General features: G+C 37.0%; 1 protein-coding gene across 1 annotated transcript in view; it reads right to left on the bottom strand.

The window, feature by feature from the left end:
• Positions 1-312: 312 nt before the first annotated feature.
• Positions 313-24784, bottom strand: part of LOC150101561 (retinol dehydrogenase 16-like) — a 44265-nt gene continuing 19793 nt past the window's right edge. The window contains exons 3-4 of the mRNA XM_090400654.1: positions 13839-14020; positions 313-1030 (exon numbers count right to left, since the gene is read on the bottom strand). Coding sequence (XP_090256780.1) covers positions 710-1030; positions 13839-14020 — 503 coding nt within the window. The 3' untranslated portion in view covers positions 313-709. The remainder of the gene's footprint in view (positions 1031-13838; positions 14021-24784) is intronic.

Genomic DNA, 24784 nt, shown 5'->3' with positions numbered 1-24784 from the left:
AGCCCAAGACAGGAGGATGTGAAGGAGACTCTTCATCAACAGTGACCAGTAATAAGAGTAATATATAATAAGTGGGAGAAGCTGCAGAAGTAAGAAGAAGCACTGAATGGGTGATGGTGGGGTTTCCAGAGGTGTTTGTGTATGCTTTGTACATAAATGACTTTAAGGAGTGGTATAAACATTGAGTTAATAATGATTAGCTGAAAACTTGTGAGAGGTCCACACATTTCATTGGAGTTGCCACAAAAATAACCATAATATTAAATATCATGCTAATAATCCATTTAATATTGGCTGTAAGTAAAATAAACCTTTATTTCAGACAGTTTTATTTTATACTATAAACATTTTGGAATTCACTTGTTTATATTATTTATACCTTGAAATAAACACATATTTCAAGTTACAGTATATATTTCGCATCTTATATACAATATTTATTTATTTGTATACTGTAATGACACATGCAAACTACTATTGTTATTAAAAACTATTATGCTAAGAACATTATAATGATAATAATTAATAGAAGGAAAAGTTCTTCATTATTACAAGTGTGTGTTCCACTTCATTTTCAATTCAGTATGGACTGAGATGTGTATTGTTAATGAAAAAAATCAAATTTTCATAAGTGATATAAAATAATTGGAATATTTTGAAATATAGAGTACATACAAGTGCTTTATAGCTTAATCTAGCAAAATGCTTTTTAAGGCTTCTGACTTTTTTTTTCCCTTTGAAACATGTGCTGTATAAGTACATCCTTTAACTCTTCGCAGAATATGTTTAGAAACCTAAATTTCATTCTAAAAACAGCTGAAAGTAAAACATAACGTTTCTCTGGTGCACTGGAAAATACAGCTTCCTCCATGCTCTCCAGAAGCTGCTTAAGTAATTCTTTTGTGGTCTTGCTGTCTTGTCTAGCAAACCTAGAAATCCATTGTTTCCACTGCTTAAAGCTATCTTCATAAAACTGTTTGTTTTCTTCACTCATTTTATCCCACATCTCATCGATATCTTCCCTATGAAGCTAAAAAAATGTTTAATTTACATTAAGAAAATGAATATTTGATGATATCTTGTTTGTTGCTATAAAAATATAATGATTTTTTCTGCATGGTTATGGAATATAATAAATCAAATAGTAAAGAACAGATAGCGCTTAAAAATATGGCCAAATACATATATAATAATTACTGTGCATTTAGCTAGATTTATTATTCTAAAATATGATTTCATGTAGCTCCTATTTAAGTGCTGATAAGAGTAATATAGTGACAATGAAAAGTGAAGTGATATCAGTAATGGAACAACTGCCAAAAGGAAAAGCTCCTGGAGCTGATGGTGTGTGTCAGTGGAATTATTGAGAGCAGCTAGAGATGAAATAGTAAATATATTGACTGAAATTTGTCAACAGGTTTAGAAGAAAATATACTGGCCCAATTCCAAAAAAATCAAAATCTCAGAGATGTGAGAATTAGAACCATCGCATTAATTTCACATGCAAGTAAAGTTATGCTGAAAGTGATCCAACATATGGATCACTTTCATATGTGAAGAGAGAGATGACACAAGAACAGGCAGGCTTAGGAGAGGTAGAGAAACTAGAGACCAAATAGATGGACATGAGATGGATTATGGAAAGTACAAAAGAGTTTCAGAAGAAAGCATTCATCTGTTTTATTGATTATAAGAAAGCTATGGATTGCGTGGATCACAATAGACTGTGAATTGCGATGAGATCAATGGGAATACCTGAACATCTAACTCTTCAGCCAAGAAGCCTCAGTAAAAACAGTCTTTGGAGAAACAGACAGTGTTCGAGTGGGGAAAAGAGGTGCGACAGGGTTGTATACTGCCACCCTACCTTTTTAATATTTTTAGTGAATATATTTTGAGCATGGCTGATTTAGACAAAGATCCAACTGGAATTAAGATTGGTGGCAGAAAAATAAATAATTTAAGATATGCAGATGATACGACCCTCATAGCAGAAACTAAGGAAAATATGGAGTGGTTGTTTCTATTGGTCAAGATGGAAAGTAACCTTAACCTTGGAAAGATCAAGGTTTGAATCTTGTTGACTATCTGAGGAACCTTTATTAGGTCTTTTTAATCATGTCATGAGTCAGCTGGTCTCATATGGAGGGTGGAGGTTTTCCTCCTGGAAACTTATGTTTTTTTCTTCCTCAAAATAGGCAAATTGGTCATACAGATCTACAGTCATAATACTTTCTCTTAGGAGATGCAAGAGGAGTGGCATTGCAGCTACTTTAATTTGCCATAACCCTTAATTAGGGTACTCTATTCTCATTCCTAGTGTACTGATGGGCTGAAGAAGAATATTAGTCAAAGGCAAATAAGAGAGAAATATATGTGATAAATAACAGAATATTACTTCATATCATGTTCTTTTGTGATTAGTGTTTGAATATATAATTGGAGTAAATGGAAATGGCAAAAATAAAAAAAAAAATTATATATTACATTACAGAGCTACACAATATCCAACTTTCCCCATACTAATTGGGATTATGAATCCTTGTCATAGTTTTGCTTTTGATGTTGAACTGTCATTCATACCAAAGGTACAATGATTGTTGCCATTGTCTTTTGTGTGGTGCTATAATTTTATGATTTATATAAATGACCTTCTCTCATTGACTATAAACCTTATTAATTGTTCTGCTGATAGCACACTCCACTCATCCTACTTATATGACAGACCGTGCAGTGCTCAAACATCTCATACTTCAAGATCATCTATAATAAGTGCCCTGAACAATGATATTCATAGTATCCTTGTTGGGGGTAAAGGCAACACAGCCAACTTCAGTGCTTCAAAATGCAAGTTTGCTTGTTTTCCCATAAAAAAAGACCTTCGACTGTTGAGCTCAGCATCCAAGACTAAATCTCTCTTCTCAGACTGACTCTTTCTGCAAACCTTTCCTGGCATGTTCATGTCACTTCTATGGTATCAAGAGCTTCCAAAAAACTTGGGGTGGTGCACCTAAGACACACCTTCTTAAAAATTCTTGATGTTGCTCAGAAAAGGGCAGTCTGGTTGATGATGACACTTCTCTTACAAACTCTCTTCAGCCACATTCCCATAGAAGATCAGTTTCTGCACTGTGTCTCTTCTACAGATATTTCCATGGCCACTGTTCAGCAGAACCGACGTCCATTATGCCTCATATGTTTTATCCAGATCTACAGGAACTCATGCTACAACTGCTCAACATCCTTTTACATTTGAATTCCAAAGCCACTGAACCTGCTTCTCCTAGTCATCTTTCATTCCTTCCACCTCAATTCTATAGAACAGTCTCCCTCATGTAGCATTTCCAAAGGACTACAAGGGTGTGTTGAAAAGTTGTGATAATCACTATGAAGGAATTGAGGTGTCTGACATCTCTTATATATAAAAGAAAAAGAACAAATTTACAATTTGATGAAACATGGGGGTTAAAGGGTTTAAGATATGTTCTTTCTTGTGGTTATATCAGTTGCTTTAATATCATTTTTGTTCTAGATGTTTATCAGAACTTTTCATCCCCCACCCCCTTGTGTATTCTCAAAAGTTCAAGAAGAATATTAAGAGATTACTGTATTCCTGACCTTCTCTCACAATGCATCTGTGCGCTATAGGCTATTCTACCTTTTATGTTTGGAATAAATTATAATATATGTGTCTTTCAAGTAAAAGATACCACATGATAAACTGATATTTAAGTTGCAGCACATTGGTTTGGATGTCACGTTGGTCAACTGGATTCAGGATTGGCTGTCCGATAGGTATCAGAGAGTTGTGTATGGTGGGGCAGTTTCAAGGAGGCAGAGGGTTACAAGTGGGGTCCCACAGGGCTCAGTACTAGGACCTATATTGTTTAACCTTTATATCAATGACATTGTCAGTGGATTGCAGGAGGATATTCAGTTGTTTGCGGATGATGTGAAGCTGAGAAGGATTATTAGTAATAGTGCAGGTGTGGTAGCCCTTCAAGAGGATTTGAATAAGCTAGCTAGATGGGCAAATGACTGGGGGGGGGGTGTTGGTTTAATGCAGCTAAATGTAAGGTCTTGAGGTTTGGGACACATTGATGGGATGCTGCATACTTTATTGGAGGAGCTGTACTGGAGGAAGTAGGGGAGATAAGAGATCTGGGGGTTGATGATTGATAGAAACCTGAAATTCAGGGGACATATTGTAAATGTGGTGAAGGTAACACAGAGGATTGCTGCAATAATGAGAAGGATGCTGACCTGCAGAGATAAAAGAGTTATCATTCCATTGTATAAGACCCTAATCAGACCATAGTTAAACTATTGTTCTCAGATTTGGTTCCCAGGATTTGAAGGGGGATAAATTAACTGCGGAAAGGGTACAAAGGCAGATAACCAGTGGCAGCTCATACATAAGCACTGTGACACTGCAGCACCTCCAAGGAAAAAAATTAAAAAATTATATTTTGTTTGTGTTTATAAATAATAACAATGCTTACAACATTATATAAATGCAATACAACATGTTAAAAGGTCACAGCTTATGTTTTGACACTGATTAAATAGTTAATAATTGCAATTGTTCGATTAATGCTTTAGATTACGAAACAAATGCACTGTGATCTAATGTAGTGTTGGAATTATCACATTCGGCCAATTGCAGCTAGACTCGCCAATATTCGTTTGCACTTCTCATTGCACGTTACAAGTGATTCCTACACTGCTCATTTGGACAGTGTATCATATTTTTGCGCACATCATTTCTGTGAGATATGAAACTTTTATTATTGGTGAGTGTTTGTAGTGAGGGTGAACTATTTTTTGTAAATCTTATCTTATTTTGTTAAAATAACATATAATTATTTATTTATTATGAATACAAGGCTGAATTATGACAAGTGTCACTGTTGAAAATATGAAAAGAATTATATTTTTTTCAATTATCGTTACATGAAACAAATGCACTGCGATCTAATGTAGTGTGAGAATTATCATGCCAATTGCAGCTAGACTCGCCGATATTCGTTTACGCTTGTCATTGCATGTTACAAGTGATTCCGACACTGCTCGTTTGGGCAGTGTCACTTACAGATAAATTGTATGTGTGTGCGCATTATTTCTGTGAGATACGAAACTTTGATTATTGGTGTTTGTTCATGGTGAGGGTGAAATATTTTTAATAAAGCAATTTTTTAATATGTACATTTATTTATTAAGAAATTGGTTACTGATTAGGAAAAAAAAAGTTTTTTTTTTTTTTTTTTTTTTTTTTTTTTTTTTTTGTATATGCAGTACCCCCACTTAAAATTTTCACCGGCCGCCACTGCAGATAACAAAGATGGTTTCAGGACTGTACACTGTTAATTATGAGGATCGACTGAGAGAATGTGGACTGTAGAGTTTGGTGGGTGGAAGAAGGAGAGGTGATATGATTGAGACTTTTAAACTGTTGAGAGGTGATTATAGGGTTGACACTGGGGAGTTGTTTCGCTTGGTTGAACAGCAGGAAGGAGTAATGACAAGGAGCCATCCCTGGAAGTTATGGAAAGAAACTGTGAGCAAGAAGTTGAGGAGTGGTTTCTTTGCATGGAGGGTGGTTGAACCATGGAATGCATTGCCTGATAGAGTAGTGAGAGCGAGAATGGTCAATGAGTTTAAGAAGTGGTATGATAGACTTTGTGTTTCCTAGAAGGGACCTCCTTGTTTCGCTTGGTTGAACGGCGGGAAGGAATAATGACAAGGAGCCATCCCTGGAAGTTATGAAAAGAAACTGTGAGCAAGAGGTTGAGCAGTGGTTTCTTTGCATGGAGGGTGGTTGAACCATGGAATGCATTGCCTGATAGAGTGGTGAGAGCGAGAACGGTCAATGAGTTAAAGAAGTATGATAGACTTTGTGTTTCCTAGAAGGAACCTCCCGTGATGAGTCTTGATAGACTTTGTTTCCTGGGAAGGATCTCCTGCGATGATTCTTTTGACTCCATGGAGGCCTGAATAATAATACTAATATTAATAATACTAATAAAGATAACTTTTGTATAAACTTTTATTCCAGTGAATTCTACTGCCTGGAAAAAAGTCACTGGACACTCCATGGGAAAGGTGTATCGTGCCATGTAACGAGTCAAGTCACATGTTTGTATCCAGTATAAATAGGAGAAATATGATGCTCCAAAGTCAGTGCAACTGTGTCTATTTGAAATGCCTGCGAGAAGGGAACTGATGGAGTTTGAAAGAGACATCGTGATAGGATGCCATGTTGCAGGCCCATCTGTTTGACCAATTGAGTCATCCCAAGTCAACAGTCAGTGATACCATACTGAGATGGAACACAACTCTGCACAAAAATATTCAGAACCAATGCTCACAACATTGGTTTCCATGGTAGGACAGCAATATGTAATTCCCACATTACTCAAACCAACATGCAACATCATCTTCAGTGGTGCAAAGAGCATGTACAGTGGGACATGGAAGCTTGGAAAGCTGTGTTATGGAGCAACAAATCATGCTACACCTTCTACCAAGCTGAATCACTAAGTAGTGATAGTCTTAGGTTGGCTGATGAATAACTATTTGTTGTAGCCTTTTGACATGTACTTTTCAAAACATGTGTTTTACTCTTGAGAGACACTTGTGACATTATAATTAGGAATTATATCTTCAGTGGCTACATAGGAACAGTTTTTCATAAGGTGGAATACCAACAATTGATCATTCAAAAGTAGAACGAGCCGCGTGATGTTGCATTGCTAAGCATTAAAGAGAGAAAAAAAATTCATCACAGTGATGACTAAATTATAGGTATTAATTCACAATTTCATATATAATCTTAATTTATAAATAAAATTACGCTAATGTAGGAATTAAAAGTCTCAATTAAAAAAAAATGTTATCCTGATTAAACTTTCCAATATTTTTGATAAGGATATACAGTCATTACAATTCAAGTTAGGGAGTTGAAGTAAGGCCTCAACACTCTCCTTGAATAGGCATTCAAATTTATAGCGACATCTGTATAAAAGGCGAGTCTTGGACCAGAGAATGTTGTAGCTTGCCTCTATCCCGTGAGGGAGCTTGCTCCACCTTTGCAACGAGTTGCCGTGGTGTGGCACTATCAAGTGGTCACTTACGCTTGGATACGCTGACAGTTCGTCGGCATGAAACGTTACAGATCGTAGTTTTCGATCTTAGTTTCGCTTACTGGCTGAAAATCAATAAGGGATTTTTATCCCCTTAACTTATATCAACCTCGCCAGAAAAAAATAGCCTTTTGGCTTTTCATCTCAGTAGAGACTCTTGTTCAGGGAAATAATTCTAAATTCTAAAGGGATAATTATTAATCTTACCCTAGCGCTGTGCAGATTCAGTTAGCAGTCGTGACCTGAATCTCACTAAAGCAATAATATCTAATTCCTTCCCGCCAAAAGGTTCTATTTCATAAGTGGTGGTTTGAATTCGTAATCAGGCATAAACTCAGGTATAAGGTACAAAACATGTTTATTGGAAAAGCATAAAGCATTTACAGTTAAGAAAATTCAAATACTCAATTGAACAAAACTCACTCTAAGTTAAGGTTCATACTAAATCACAACAATGAATTTGAGTAAGCTAAATCCTTCAATTACGAAAGGATAAGATTAAGTGTAAGCATAACATTACTAGGATATAATTCCTTTCACAAGTTATTCACAGAACACGCATTGAACATTTTCATTAATACCCTATCAATAACAATCTTAATTGTAAATTCCATTAGTCAAGCCTAGCCATAAGGCCTGTGTAGCTCATTGGAAGTGGCGCTTGCGTCCTCTGCGCTTGGTCGCTTGAAGTTAGACCTAGGTTCTAGTCTAGTCGCTGACTGGAGGAACTTTTTCTAAGCCTATCTTCGACTGGTTCCCGAGTTAGTCGATCTCTGGCACACGCAAGCGGGTTTTTCCTCCGGAAACTCGCATTTTCCGTCCCGTAAACTCAAGAAAATCGACCGTAGTACCCACATTATTTCAGACAGTGACATATCTTGTTAGGGTTAGATACCAAGAGATGGCAGCACTTGTTTGCCAGCCTCTTCATCGGTGGCTGCTATAATTAGTGATAGACATGGGCCAGCTATCTCTGATTGGTACCGGTGGAGATTGAACTGCCCACTCAGTCTCCAAAAGCTAGATAGGGTATAAAGGCCTCGCCTACTCCCTATTAAGGAATAAGAGTGAGGTGGAAAAGATGGCGGCTCGTGTGTTAGTGTTTCGTGCCGTGTATTATTGATGGTGAATTGTGAATTTGATTGATATGATTTTAGCGATTTATTTATGCTTATTCATTAGTAATAATAGTTAATTGCGTGCTACCATAAACAGTCACTTTATTTTCCATAGTGCTTTATCCAGGTAAGTCATTTGTAATTACAAGGGCGATACGCTAGGCCTACTGCCGCTAGTATCGCTTTTGTTTCTTATAGTGACATTTTATTGCTGGTAGACACCTAAGAGTGTCTACGGGATTTGCTAGTGAACCCTCAAAAGTCCACAGGATTATCTTTACCTGCTCCGGACACCTGAGAAATCTCTACTCTTTCTCCATCTGTCTTAACACATTTTAAATTATTGAGATGGCAAAACTTCTGAATGAGACCAAATTCGAGGAAGTATACGTGGAATTCCTCACACTAGGAAAGCTGCTGAGTGATAATTGGCTGGGAAAAGTTAAATTGTATGACACGTTTCCCCCCGAATGTGTCTCAGACGTTGTCGCTGAAGATCATTTACAATCGGTGCTTTCTACTCCTTCAGACTTTTGTAGAAGTGCGCGCGCACAAAAAGCGAAGAACAACAGATGAACCGCACAATGACAATACTGAAATGGAACAGGATTCTCAGTGTTCGGACGCCGCTATTTCTCCCAAAGAAAAGGTGCCTCCGATCATCCTTAGAGAAAAGCATAAGTGGGCAGCTTTAAGATCCACAATGTCCAATCTGCATATTGGTTTCATTAAGGCGAAAAACATGGATGAAGGCATAAAGATCCAGCCAGCAACAGTGACAGACTATAGAAGGTTGACCAATGAACTGGACGACAGAGGCATCCAGTATCCTACCTTTGCGCTCAGTTCCGAAAAAAACGTAAAAGTGGTCTTTCGTGGTGTCTGTGAAGACATTGACACAGCAGAAATAGCTGCTGACCTAAATTCTCAGGATCTGCCTCCAGTCAAGGTCAGCAGAATGTACAAAGCAGACAAGACCCATGCCATTAGTCCTTGTTGAGATTCATAAAATATACAAGGATATCTACAACTTAAAAACAGTCTGTGGTCTCATTGTCACACGAACCACTCTGTAAAAGATCATCTTCTGGGCAGTGCCAGAAGTTTGGCCATGCCCAGAATCTATGCAGAGCAGAATATAGATGTTTAAAATGTGGAGACAGCCACCCAACCTATCCCTGCACAGAGCCGAGGACCACCTCGGCAAAATGTGCCAACTGCAGTGGCCCTCATCCTGCGAACTACAAAGGATGTACTCAGCACCCAAAGAACAGACGGATGGACGCAGTCAATCAGTCCTCCTATAGTACAAGAACACCAGAGGCCCAGACATCAAAACCAGAGACTCAGCGGCCACAGGCGGAGACCTCCAATAATAGAGACACCCAAAAGCAAACAAGAAATTATGCCGATGTGACCCGTACAATTAGACCAATTCCAGAACAAAATCAACCAACAGCACCTAAAAACCTAACAGCTGTTATTACGGTCACTAGCAAACATGCTACAAATTTTCAGCCTAAGAAACCCTATTGAAACCTCCACTAAAAGATTTCTTCGTGAAACGCAGGTCATCCTCACAGCTTTCATAAATGAATAGTAACAAACTCATTCCAGCATCTCTTCAGATAGTTGCTTGGAATGCAAATGGCCTCAAAAACAAAATTCTGGAACTCCGAGATTTCACATATAGGTATCAACCAGATGTTATTTTAATCAGTGAAACTCATTTAAGACCCTCAGACAATCCTACAATAAGGGGCTATCACCTATACAGAAATGACAGACTACTCTACAGAGGCGGCGACACTGCCATCTTCATTAAAAACTACATCAAGCACCACTCTGTGAGCAATCCTTCAACCACTAACCTTGAGATCACAGGAGTGAAAGTAGTCACCAGCTCCACTAGCAAACTGAAAATCTACTCAGCTTACAACCCTCCCCAAAAATCTCTACTTCACTAATCTAAATGCCATCTTATGCATCAGGGAGCCCACCATTATTGCTGGGGATCTGAATTCCAAGCATCCTGTGTGGAATTGTAGAACCACAAACAAGAATGGTTGCATCCTTTCCAATTACTTAGGATCAAGCAACGCTGTTGTGACATGCTCCACCGAACCAACTCATCTCAGTACGTTCGGCACTGCTGACATCCTGGATATAGCTATCCTGCAGGATATTAAACTTCAATACAGCATCATATCTATGGATGAATTATCATCTGATCACAATCCAATTCTACTACAGCTGGGAAATCAAGAATACCTGTATCCTCCTTCTCACTCCTACATTGCATGGGAAAGACTGTCAGCAGCACTCAAGGATTATATTGAACCTGTTCCTCACATATGCACAAAAGAAGAAGTAGAAACTTCAGTTACAAATCTCACACAACATATTAATTCTGCTATAAAGGTAGCTTCCTCCTACAAATCTGCCCGCAAGCCAGATCCTTTGCTTGAAGACATCATGAACTTGATCAGAGACAAAAACAGAGCTAGGAAGAGATTCTGTAACACGTGTACACCACAAGATAAAATAAATCTAAACAGATTAAATGGGACAGTAAGAGATGAACTCAAAGCTCATAGAGACTAAGTATGGGATGAAAAGTTATCCCCTTACCCCAATATTCTCTGACCAGGACCTTGCTCACACAGATGTAGACAAAGCAGAAGTTATAGCATATAACTTAGAGGAGCAATGCAGGGCTTCGTATGGAAACCTTGACTTTGATCACAGCAATGTCAGACACTCTCTCAAACTTCCTATCACCAGCACTGACCATATTGCACCACCATCACCTGCTGAGATATATGACATTATTAAAAAATTAAAGAATAAAAAAGCTCCTGGGCCAGACGGCATTACTAATCGGATGATTAAACTTCTGCCCCGAAAAGCAGTAGTGCACCTGACCAGTATAATAAATGCAATTTTAAGATTTCACTATTTTCCTTCCACCTGGAAACTGGCTGACGTAATTCCTATACATAAGCCAGGCAAAGACCCACACCTACCGCAAAATTATCGTCCAATCAGTCTCATCTCAAATCTGGATAAGGTTGCAGAGGTCATCCTCTCACGACTCCAAACCTCAGTAAATGACCTAAACATCCTCCCTAAAGAACAGTTTGGATTTCAACAACACCATAGTACTACCCAGCAAATCCACAGAATTGTGGAATATATCACCACCAGCTACAACTGGCGCCAGTGCACAGGAGCGGTATTCCTAGACCTATCTAAAGCATTTGCCAAAATCTGGCATTTTGGACTCCTGCACAAACTTATCTCAGCCGGTACCTCACTAAAAATGGTTCATCTAATCCGTTCATATCTTCAGAATAGATCAATGCAAGTTAAAATTAACGGTTCTACATCGTCCCAGCGCCATATCTTTGCTGGAGTGCCGCAGGGATCTCTACTGGCTCCATTGCTGTTTTCTGTATACATGTCAGACATCCCACACAATCCGATGACTTCCATTTTGGCCCTATATGCAGACGATACGGCAATACTAACCAGATCTCTCAGACCCCATTTCATTACCAGAAAGCTTCAAGAAAACATTCTAAAGCTGGATGGTTGGTTCTCTAATTGAAGAATGGAAGTCAACCCCCAGAAAAGCTCAGCCGTTCTTTTCTCAAAAAGGCCAATGTCTCCTGTAGGAGATGTGTTACTATTCAATACTAAAATTCCCTGGCAGACAGAAACAAATTACCTGGGTGTAATTCTCGACCAAAAGCTATCTTTCAATCAGCACACCAAGTCTGCGTGCACAAAGGCATCTAAAGCCATAGCTCAGATCTATCCGCTAATTAATAGAAATAGAAATAGAAATAGCAAGCTCAGCAACAGAATCAAATTGCAACTATACCAGATGACAATTCGTCCTATAATAACCTATGCCTCCCCGGCCTGGAAGCACACCTCTAATGCTAATATTATCAAAATACAGCGAGTGCAGAACAAGTGCTTGAGAATGATTCTGAACGCCCCGTGGTATGTTAGAAACAATCAACTCCACAGAGACACAAATATTCCCTATATTTTCTCTTTTCTACAATCCTTAGCAACCAAGTTTTTCCTAAAGACGTCCACACATCCCAACGATTTGGTTCAGCAAGCTGCAGCATACGATCCAGCAGACATATTCAAATATAGAAGACCAAAAGCTATATTAGCATCCCATAGCGATGCATAATCTCCATGCCCATTCAGGGCGAGCAAACAGCTCATAAATTTTACCCTCACTGTAACCACAACAGATAGCGGTGACATGAAAAGCATCTTGCTTCACCCCTAAAGACATAAATGTCAATTGTCAATTAAGGAATAAAAGGCGTTAGTTGATTTTTTTTTTTTTTTTTTTTTTTTTGAAGCCTAGTCATTCTCAATCAAAATAGTGCCTATCAACAATTCTTCTTTGTTCCGCGGGATCTTAACTAATTCAATCATTCTCACTTAAAAGTTCTCTATTAGTGTCCTTAGTTTACAGTATACACAAATTTCTTATTCTTCTAAGCGATTTTTAACGTAGAATGAAATTCTTTAGATTACTGGATCCTTTCAGATTTCATGCCGCCATCTCATGTAGATCTGGATTACCTTACTGTATAGTTATCGGCCGTCTTTGCGCCTGGCGATGCACTACGCTTTTCTTTGCATCATTTCCAGAAGTGGCGTGCTGTCTACCGCTCCGGAGGAAATTTTCTCCGTTCTCCTCGATGGGACTTTATTCGAAGGCTCGATTCTGCATAGGCCGTCATAACACGATCAGCTTCGCATGAAAATCCTCAAGCGTTCTCAAGAATTGAGACGTTCCCGACAGTGATGTCGGGCGAAGGCCTCTTCGCCCGACATCACTGTAGTCAATCCACCGCTCTCTCACGAATCCCCCGACAAAACCCTTAAAACTGGAATCCAGGAACCGATGAAGAAAATGCTCTGTAATATAAAATTGCTCTGGAATAAAAGGCGCACATCGTCTTTTATTCACCCTTTCGGCACCCTCTATTCGATGTGTTTTTTACCCACGAACCCCATCGTTCATGCCCCTTGGGTGATCCTATACTCTCCCCAATCTGTTAGGTTAACTTATTCCAGGTAGTCGTTCTGACATCAATTTCCGCGTCAGTGCATCCTTCATCGCTACGCTCGACTCTTACAGATTATACACGATTATTCCGGATTACTACTTATTATCTTTCTGGAAATTTCGTAATGTACTAGACAGCTTAATGGGATCTACAAATAACTTAACAATTCCCTTACATAATTCTTATTATTCTGACACAAAATTCTCTGCTTCTCATTTCAGTTATACAGGAATAAATTTCAATATATGGCACATATGGACTACACATTATCACATAACATAAAGAAAATTTTCATAATTTTAGCTGATGTGCAGGTATTTCCTTAATTAGTAATATTTATCATGTTAAATCCTGAATAAAGAATTTACTTGTGAAGTTCTCCGTTCAGGATCTAACAAACTGTTCAAATTCAAACATGCTTAGTCAATTTGATATCGTAAATAAAATTCTAGATTTGCTAATAATCTTACCAGTTTCATTGTGGCAGGGGTGCAATCTTCTCTTTCTATAATGCAGACTTTGATACCCAAGTTGTTAATTTCATTTCTAAGGCTGTTAAAAAATCCTTCGATTGCCCATTTAGAAGCACAGTACATAGACAACTGTGGATAAGCAAATCTTCCACTGATACTAGAAATGTTAATTATGCGACCTAAAATGAAAACAAGTAATTTTCTGATTGTTCCGCTTGATGATCTGTTAAATGTAAATTGAACTGAAGAGATTGGGAATATTTTTACAGAGATGAATGCTAAGACTAATACGTTGTTAGACATGATTATTAGCACAATAATTATTAAGTACACTATTAGTAATTATAATCAGTTTAATATGAATATTTACCGCATCACAGAAGATACTTCTTCAGTGTACACAGTCAATCATGCAAGTGTTGAACACAATCGTACCTGAACCGTTGGGGGTTCAGTTAACCAGGTCGCCGTCAATATGGACAAAATACACCACTCCTCTACACTTCGTATGTATCATATATTTCAATGTAATATCAATGGTATTGCAATTTTAATATGCACTTCGCATCCATGGTAACCTGGATGTATATATACATCTTGGCCGGTTGGGTGGTTAAATGCAAAAGATTTTGTTGTTTATAGGGAAGGACAAATGTCTTCCAAATTTTTGGGACTACTAACTAAATACAGCCAAACTCAAGTCTTAGGTGTTCAGGATAGCAAATACAATTTCTCAGAAAGTCTTTTTGGTTCAAAGCAGTTTCATATGGATTTTTTTTTCCTATCTGACCTTGTAGAGGCCATTGTGCTGTTCAGTAGACTGGTTCACAATGGTACATTATATCTACATCACTGTCATCTCATTATACTCATGGATTTCTCTGCAATTTAACCCCTTAACATACAAAGACGCCTGTGACACGTCTTTTGTTTATTGCACCAAAATTCATTTTGAATTTTGGTTTCACATATAAATACAACCGAATATAGACGCTAGACAATCTTGTGCCTGTTCCCTTTCAGCCGAGAAAAGTTGCCAACGGCGTGTATCGGCTATTCCGTTTGCGTTTGCACAAATTCATTATTATTTTTCAAATAATGGTGAATTTGATCCAGCAAATCACCCTCTCCCAAAAAATTGGCAGAAAAACGACCGCTTTCTGATTTTTAATTGGTATGTTAAGGGTTTATGTGGTGCAATTTTATTGATAAATGGCAATCTAGCTCATTGGGTAATCTGAAGTACATATATTTTGTTTAATAGTTTATTTTCGTCATATCTTGATTCCTGAGGTCTTCAAATGCATCGATATTAACTTCAGTGGAAATCAGAACGGTATCAAATCATTTAGATTATTGGAAACATCAAAAATCTTCCTCAGCCATAGCCAAGTTAGCCGGTCTTGGGCGTGGGCAGCAGGGTTTTTCCGCCAGTTTATCTGGGGTTTTTCATCCCGCAAGCAGGCAAACCGGCCCCGTGAACACACAGGTTACAGTCATAAATACTTACGGCAAGGAAGGCAATGGGAAACCATCTTGCTCATAATCATCTCTCCCTAGAATGGTAGCATATAGCTACCCTCCCGCGGCCGTATGGCAGATGGGAACCAGAAATCATTTCCTAGTGCTGTTTCACTCCATTAAACTTTTATTACGAATCATTTAGATTAAAAACAAAATAGGTCCTAATACTAGACCTTGTGGTACACCATATTTTATATTTTACATTTCACTTATGTTTACTGAAGTTAAGAAGTTTTCTGTTAGCTGAAATACAATTGATACTAATTATTCCCAACCCCTCTGATACTATATCTATACATTTTATGTAAAAGCAGATTGTACTGGACACAGTCAAATACTTCAGATAGGTCTAGAAAAATAGCTTTGGTACTCTTCCCCACTGCTACTTCTATTATGTATTGATTCCATGAACACCAACAGTACTTTTTCTGTATTCAGACTGGGTCTAAAACCACAGAGTGGGTGAAATAAAAAGATATAATATTCAGATAGTTGTGTAAGAGTATTTTTTTAAATCTCATTGACCTCAGAGAACACGGATAGTACAGATACAAGTCTGTAATTTTTTTTTATATTTCATTACTCTCCATCTTTAAAGAGGGATATTACTGAAGTAACCTTGAATAGTAATAACAGTAACCTTTAATAAAGTGTTTGATATATTATCCATTTTCGATTGCTTTATTTACGATGTTTGTTAAAAAATTTAACAAGTATTTAGTTATTTGTACTTTATGACTTGAATTTCCGTAGCCTCTCTCTTTTTATCTTTTTTTAAGCTGTTTATTAAGTCCATTATTTCTTCACCATTGCTCTGTGCATAGTACATAGAGTTACCTATCCATGACAGATCACTCATAGAGCCTGGACCATAGGATCCAAGTAGCAACTACCATAATTGGTAAATTGGTGGTACTTTTCACTGAGCATTGTTGTGACATCTTTTGCCATTTGGGATTGTACATGTAGGCTTTTTATCCCTGATTATAGAATTGACTAGTTCCCATTCTTTACCCATATCACTTATACAATAGAGAAATTCCATTAGGAGGAAGTTTTCTTTTGCGCATTTTACTTTTCATTTAAGGTTTTCACTAAATTATTGTAGTCATTCTCATAGACACTAGATTCTATGAATTCTTTGTGTTTATATAATCAAGTTTTTCTTTAAGTCTTATCATATATTTTAATTCACATTGTTCCAGAAATTGTATATATATATATATATTTATTATTATTATTATTATTATTTGTTTTGTGATATTTAAATCTCTCATCAGAGTAGTTGGTATGTTTGATAAATTCATTATGTAATTGATCTACATCTGGTCGTTAACCATAGAATAGATGATAATTCTGTATATATATATTGTCAAACGTAACATGAAAGGCAGAAGAGCCTATAGCAAACAAATGCCATGTGTGTGCTCAAGTTGGACCTAATTTGTGCATTTTCATGATGATCAATGCAGTTTAAATTGGCACCGAATCACAACGAGAGTCTCGGTAATATAGAATGTTGGTCTGAGTCAAATCAAACTAGCTAACGCCTTTTATTCCAGTAAAGGAAGTAGGCAAGGGCATTTTAGCCTCAGTTCAGTTCGGCTCCATCGATCAGCGATAGCCAGCGCAAGATCTCCTTTCTACATGTTAGGCCTGCTGCCAGTTACAGAACTCTCTTAAGCCCTTCTAAGTCATACCCATCCCTAGGATAAGGTGACTAGCCCTATGCCTCCCGGTATATTCTATGACTGTAGCTATGTGTGTTCACGGGGCCGGCTTGCCTGCTTGTGAGAGGAAAAACCCGAGATAAACTGGGGAGAAAAGCCCTGCTGTCCACGCTAAGACCGGCTAATGTCTCAGAAAGATCCTTAAGCTCCTCACATCAGTGACAGGAATCGAACCCAGAACATTCCTTCAGGCATATGGTTGCGAAGTGCATAGCCACTAAGCTAACTGTGCGGATGCAAGATTATCACTAATTATACATCACATCCGGTGAACAGAGGTGGCTGAGAAGTGCCACAATCTCATGGTCCTTAATCCCAACAATGTGTTTACTGTCTGAAAATAATGTGGGTTCTACAGTCGATTTTCTTGAGTTTATGGGAGGAAAAAACCTGCTTGCCATTCCAGAGATCGACTAACTCGGGAACCGATTGAAAAAAAGGCTTAGTAAAAGTTCTTCCATTCAACAACTAGAATAGAACTCATGACGCTCTTCCTTCAGGCAGTCTAGCTCTATGGATGGCACACACACACACACACACACACACACACACACACACACACACACACACACACACACACACACACACACACACACACACACACACACACACACACCACTTCCACTGAGGTATACACAGGCGTGATGGCTTCTTCCTAAAGAACACATTCACATTACACTGGCAGCCTACTGCCAGTCTATTTAAGTTATCCTTCAGAATCTCTACACCACCTTCATTTACTATCACTCCTCTTAGTTTTGCTTCATCAGCAAAGAATTATTTCCTGTCAAATCATTTCATATATTTTGTTATGTTCTATCAAGTTGTTTTCGACTCCTGGTGATTCTATGAACATACACTCTCCATTCAGATCTGTCTCTGGCCATATCTTTCAGAATTTCCAAACATTCCAGTTGCTTCCACCCACCCATCTAATTCTTCCTCTTCTATTTCCATGAACTTTAGCAATCATCATCATCTTCAAACTGTCATTTGCTCGCATAATATGTCCAAATTATGACAATTTTTGCTTGATGATCATAACTTTGAGGGAGCAGTCTGGCTTTATTCTGTCTCTCACTGATTTATTGGTTTGCTTTGCAGTCCATGGTATTCTTAGTAAGCATCTCCAAACCCATAATTCAAATGCATCTATCTTCCTTCTTTCACTCTTTCTCAGGGTCCAACTTTCACATCCATACAGTACTACAAGGAATACCATTGCTTTCACGATTCTGATTTTTGTTGCGAAGCTAATATCTTTATCTTTAAAGATCTTGCTTAAATTTGTCATTGCTTTCTTTCCGAGTAATAATCTTCTAACGTCTTCAGTACAATATCCATATTTATCAATTCAGGATCCTAGGAGCAAAAAAAATGTTACCTACTTCCATTTTCCCCCCATCTACTTCAAAATCATTAAGTTCACTTGTTGCCATAACTTTTGAGGTTACGTTTAAGACCATATTTAGTTCTTTAATTTTCATAATAAGTTCCTCTAAATCTTCTTTGCATTCTGCTAGCAAGGTGGCATTATCTGCGTACCTCAAATTTACCTTTACCTATTATGAAATATTCATTTTCTCCAAGATCTGTTTGGACACTAGCTTCTTGTTCATAATAAAGATTCCTCAGAAGGATAATGAAATGCTCTGGTACTCCCATTGTTCTTAACGCATTCCACAGTTTCACATGATCTACAGAGTCAAAAGCCTTACTATAGTCAAGAAAACAAAGGTAGACATTCCTTTGATATTGCTGTGCTTTCTATTATCCATCTCACATTGGCGATCTGATCGCTTGTTCCTCTACATTTCGAAACCTACCGGTTCATCTGGCATTTCTCTCTTTATGAATGGTTCCAGTCTTTTCTGAATGATCATAAGTAAGACTTTACTTGCATGAGAAATCATGGCTATAGTTCTGTAATTTTCGTACTCTCTTGCATCGTCTTTCTTCAATAAAGGTATATAAACTGATTTTTTCCATTCCCTAGGCCATTAGTTGTAATTCAAATTCACTGACATAGAGCTGTTAAAATTTTAACTGCATCTTCTCCCAGGACTTTGAGTAGCTCAATAGGTATTCCATCTCTACTCCTGGTGCTTTCTGGAGTCCTTTCTGAAAGGGCTACTGCATACTCTTTCCATCTTTCTTTGATGTCTGCAGCTTCTGTAAGATATCCTTTGTGTTTACTTTTCAAAATTGTCACCTTAGCACTAAACTTCCCTGTCAGTTCCCTAATCTTTTTGAAAAGGTCTCTTGTTTTTACTTTCCTGTTTTGGCCTTCTATTTGTTAGCCTGGTTAAAGTATTTTTCCTTGTCTCTTCTGGCTTGTCGTTGAAACTCTGTATTCAAATGCCGCACTTCCTGCAAATTTCCTGAGGCATTAATTTTCCTCCTTTCCTGAATAGTTTTGATGCTATTTTGATTCTGACAGCTATTTAAACTTCAAACTGTTGCAATATTCTTCATTTGCTTCTGTTTTAATTATATCTCTAATCTCTTCCCAAAGTTCATTTGGTTCTGTTTCACATGTATTGTTATTGTTATTTGACACATCCAGGGAGTCCAAAGACTCTTCGAGGAAGAGTGTGCCAACAGCATCGAACGATTGATCGTTCGATGCTTCGAATTCCAACTACTAACCGCGCTCAAACTTGTTTAACTTTTTACGTGAGCCATCAGTAGCAGAGGCTCTACCAATCGACCAACCTTTGCTGGCTAGTGTGTTCGAAAATTTTGATCGCATCTGAAAGTTTGTTGTATTTTCCAATTTGCGATCGTTTAGTCTCATGCAGCGGTATATAAAATGATCATATAATAATTAGCTGACTAACCTATATACGAGTGTATATATTAGTAAAGAAAGAGTCATACGGCTTCGTTTCGGCGATGTGTAGAAAAAGTGGATATTAAAGATCCAACATTATTTCAAAGCCGAATGTTTGTAGAAACTTATGAAAGTTTCCTCGGCATCAGAGTTGTCTTAACTTACACTACTTAAAAGAACACGACTGCTGCCCAAGCACCCGTATGTTCGCCTTTTATCAGTACATTTCATATAAGTTTCACTGGCCTGGTAGCTGTTTTGAATTGGTTGGTTCTCTTCAGAGACCAGGAGAAAGCTCTTACTAAAGAAAAGCCATGCGGCTTCATTTGGTTTCATTTCATGAAACCAAATTTTACGAAACTTTCAGAAGTTACGTAAAATTTGGTAATTTGGTAATTTTCGTAAGATCCAACATTATTTCAAAGCCAAACATTTGGCTTTGAAATAATGTTGGATCTTTAATTATCCACTTTTCTATGTTACACACACACACACACACACACACACACACACACACACACACACACACACACACACACACACACACACACACACACACACACACACACACACACACACACACACTGTATCTTCTTTATCAGTTCTGGTTTTAATGATACTGTTATTCCATTTAATAGAAGCGAGAGAGAGAGGGAAAAAAACTAAGTGAGCATCTTCAAATTAAATTTTATTCTCTGTGTAATAATAATGGACTTTCTCTCTATATATAACGTCCCTTACAAAGGGACGTTATATTGATGTTATGAAAAATCCGTTGTTGGAAAATTTTAAGGAACTGTCTAATAATTGAAACCTTTAGATAATAGCGATCTCATTACTTGTTAATGAGTTACTTGAGATGTCTAAAGAGTATTGTAAAATTCGAGCGATAACTCTGCTAACATTTCACAGGAAACATTAATAGCAGTGCATTCATTAGTAATAGTTAAGTGTTTTTTTTTTTTTTTTGCTTCATTCGTGGAGCTGCTTTATCAGAAGAAATCTATAGTAGCATGCAAACATATAAGCTGAGCTTTGAGGTAGACCAAGAAACCTGTTTGAATTAACACCAAATAGGAAACCAGAAGGGAAAAGTGGCTTGAAAAAGTTCCATGATGTTTATCTCTCTCTCTCTCTCTTTCTCTCTCTCTCTCTCTGTCTATATATATATATATATATATATATATATATATATATATATATATATATATATATATATATATATATATATATATATATATGTGTGTGTGTGTGTGTGTGTTATGGACTAAATGATTAATACGGACATTATTTATAATGCCCGGCCATTATGAATAATGACAAACAAATCGGTCACTGTAATAAATTTCACGTTGTATATCATTTATCACATTGACGGGTCAATATGAATACTGCTATCATCTGGTCGGGCAAAATGATAATAATGATACCTTTTTGGCAGTATTAGAAGCGATAGGGTTGGGGGAGGAGAAATTCTTCAGTTGGCCATGTTGCCGAGTGGTTTGTTATTTTGTTTATCGTATCGGTGATTGTTTCTTTTAATATGTTGTTTATTTTCCTGAGTATGGCTGGTCCAATGGCGGAAAATAGGTTTCATCTCAGAATTCGAAGAACAACTGCAAAAAAATAGAAATAAAGAACCCACCATAAATAAATACATAAACAAACCCATACACGACTTTTTTGTCGAATGCGAAAGGATAAAATAAATATACATAAGCGAATGAAAAACATATTGTACACTTTTTCATTAACCAATTGCACATTGTTGCTTTATATTATAATTAGTTGTATTTTTGTGCATAATATTGGTCAACTATAGAGGTTGTAGTTTAGTTTTATGTATCAAAAATGTCAATGTCAGTCTATATAGTGGAAGAGTGTGATGACACTCTACTGTTCCGCTGGGTAATCTCAACTCTCTGCCAAAATGTAACGCTTTCTTTTATGTTAAAGCAACACTGCATATGTATATACAGAGTTGCAATCCAAAAGAGATAATAATAGTGGAATAAACCATGTAATGATGTACTGCAAAAACAAATTTTAAAATAATTATATGTAAAGAAAATGTATGATATGTAAAGTAACTACACAAAGAATGGTAAAGTAGTCTAGGTGGAAATAGACACTGAGCATAATAAGCCAAAAGGCTATTTTACCGGCGACATAAGTTAAGTTAAAGGGAGATGGTAAATCCTGTTTTATTTTATAGCCGGTTACGAAACTCAGATCGAAATCCATCGAATCCATAGAGTTTCATGTCGAAAAAAAACTATCGGCGAATGTGGAATTGATATTCCAGGTCTACCTACTCACTGGTGAGACCTCAAAAAAGGTTGAAACCGGTCTGGGTAGTGACCTCTTCTCATAATATAAAACAGTATATATACATCTCTTAGGAGCTGTGTTTTACATTATGAGAGAATATTAAGATTAGTGACGGAGCTTGCTCCACCTTTGCTTGGAATTGCCCTGGTGTTGTACTACCCAAGTGATCACTTAAACTTGGGCTCGCCGTTAGTTTTTTCGGCATGAAACTCTATGGATTCGATGGATTTCGATCAGAGTTTCGTACCCGGCTATAAAATAAAACGGGATGTACCATCTCCCTTTAACTTAGACACTGAGCATGTTATAGTGTTGTATATGAAAATAAAATATCAATGTAAAATCATTGTATATAGAAACAAACATCGTATGTATGTAAATAGCAATTCATTTCTTTAGATAAGAGTATTGTATCAAATCAATATGTAACTTATGCTATATGAAGAAAAATTACTGCTCAAAGAAATGAAAAGGACTTTAAGTGGAAATAGACTCTGAGCATGTTATAATGTTGTACATGAAAATTAAATACCAATGTAAAAATTGTTTAGGGAAACAAACATCGTATGTATGTAGATAGCAACTTATTTCTTAAGATAAGATCATAGCATTGTATCAAATCAACATGTAATTTATGCTATATGACAAAAAATGACTGCTCAAAGAAATGAAAAGGACTTTAGGTGGAAATAGACTCTGAGTTTGTCATAATGTTGTACATGAAAATGAAATACCAATATAAAACAATTGTATATGGAAACAAACATCGCATACGCCGACAAAGGTTGGTCGATTGGTAGAGCCTCTGCTACTAAGGGCTCAGTTAAGTAAGTTTGAGCGCGGTTAGTAGTTGGAAGGGGTCCTATTGTTCGATGCTGTTGGTACACTCTCCCTCGATGAGTCTTTGGACTTCCTGAAGGTGTCAAATAATAATAATATATATATATAAATAGCAACTTATTTCTAAAGATAAGTAATAGCATTATATCAATTACAAATCAATATGTAACTTATGCTGTATAAAGAGAAACGATTGCTCAAAGAATTGTAAAGGACTTTAGGCGGAAATATCCTCTGAGCATGTTATAGTGTTGTAAATGAAAATGAAATATCAATGTAAAACGTTTCCTTTGAAAAGCATGCTATGTACATATTGTATATATATATATAGATGCTTTGGATTAATAAATATCACAAGGCTGAATGCACCGGTTCTCGTCCGATCACCGAAGTTAAGCAGCGTTTGACCCGTTCAGTACTTGGGAGGGTCAACCTGAGAACATCCGGTGCAGTTGGCATTTTTGTATTTGGTTGCCGAGTGGTTTGCGTATTCGCTTTCCAGACAGAAAGCTGCGGGTTCGAATCCCGCCGTGGGCATGGATGTTTGTGATTGTCTGTGGAAATACTGGTGGTGGTGGTAGGTGATAGGTGAGTCCTTGGACTACCTGGAGGTAGTACAAGGACTCATTATTATGTACTACCTGGAGGTAGTACATAATAGTAATTTCTTTATGTCGGGAGACGTGAAGGGAACTTTGCCCTGGTCATTCAAATTTTTAAAAAATCAGCGTATTTGACAATGATAGAAAAAGTGAAAGAGTCAAAAACCAAAGTGACTTGGCCCATAACATATAAACATCACATATGGGTAATGTAGATTTGATTAAGATAAATTTAATCGAATTAAATTTGTATTTAACACAAATATTAAATACAAATTTTAATTTGATTAAATACAAAATTAATGAAATTAAAATTTGATTAAATAAATACAAATTTAATCAAATTGCATGCATATGGCAATTTTATTTATTTATTATTATGTGACACCTCCAGGGAGTCCAAAGACTCATCGAGGGAGAGTGTGCCAACAGCATCGAACGAATGACCGCCTTCCAACCGCGCTCAAACTCGCTTAACTTTTTGCGTGAGCCATTAGTAGTAGAGGCTCTACCAATCGACCAACCTTTGCTTGATTAAAAATTACGTTCACAAAATATTTAAGATATTGCATGATGCCCATATCACTATTTCCCACGGCGGCAGAAACCGCATGGAAAAATAATTAAGTACGAAATATAAAAATATTACAAGGGATGATCGTAATTTACGTTAGGTTAGGTCATGAGTTTTTTTTTTTTTTAATCAAATTTCCCAAAGGGAATGTAGCTTTATTCATATCTGGTCAAATTAATAAATATTTATCGGGCTACGCGGCCATTTTAGTCATTATTTATAATGGTCTGGCATTATATATATCTGGCATAATATATATATATATATATATATATATACGTTATTTTTACCAGACATAGAGTTCGCTGATGAAAGACTAAAATCTTTCATAAAAGCGGCTTTCTGATAGAAAGATTATGTAATGAAGTTATGATGCTATAATTCGTCAACCTAACCTGAATAAGAATGCAGAGCCTCCTTATCCATTGGGCTAAATGGGGCTATAGCCCAGGGGCGCCATTAATCTAGGGTGCTTAAGAACCGTGTAGATTTTTTCTATTGTGTGTATT

Source organism: Typopeltis vanoorti, chromosome 11 (assembly GCF_054136105.1).
Source record: "Typopeltis vanoorti isolate ZY-2024b chromosome 11, IOZ_Tvanoo_1.0, whole genome shotgun sequence".
Classification (NCBI taxonomy): Eukaryota; Metazoa; Arthropoda; class Arachnida; order Uropygi; family Thelyphonidae; genus Typopeltis; species Typopeltis vanoorti.
This window is presented reverse-complemented; position numbering and strand designations above follow the sequence as displayed.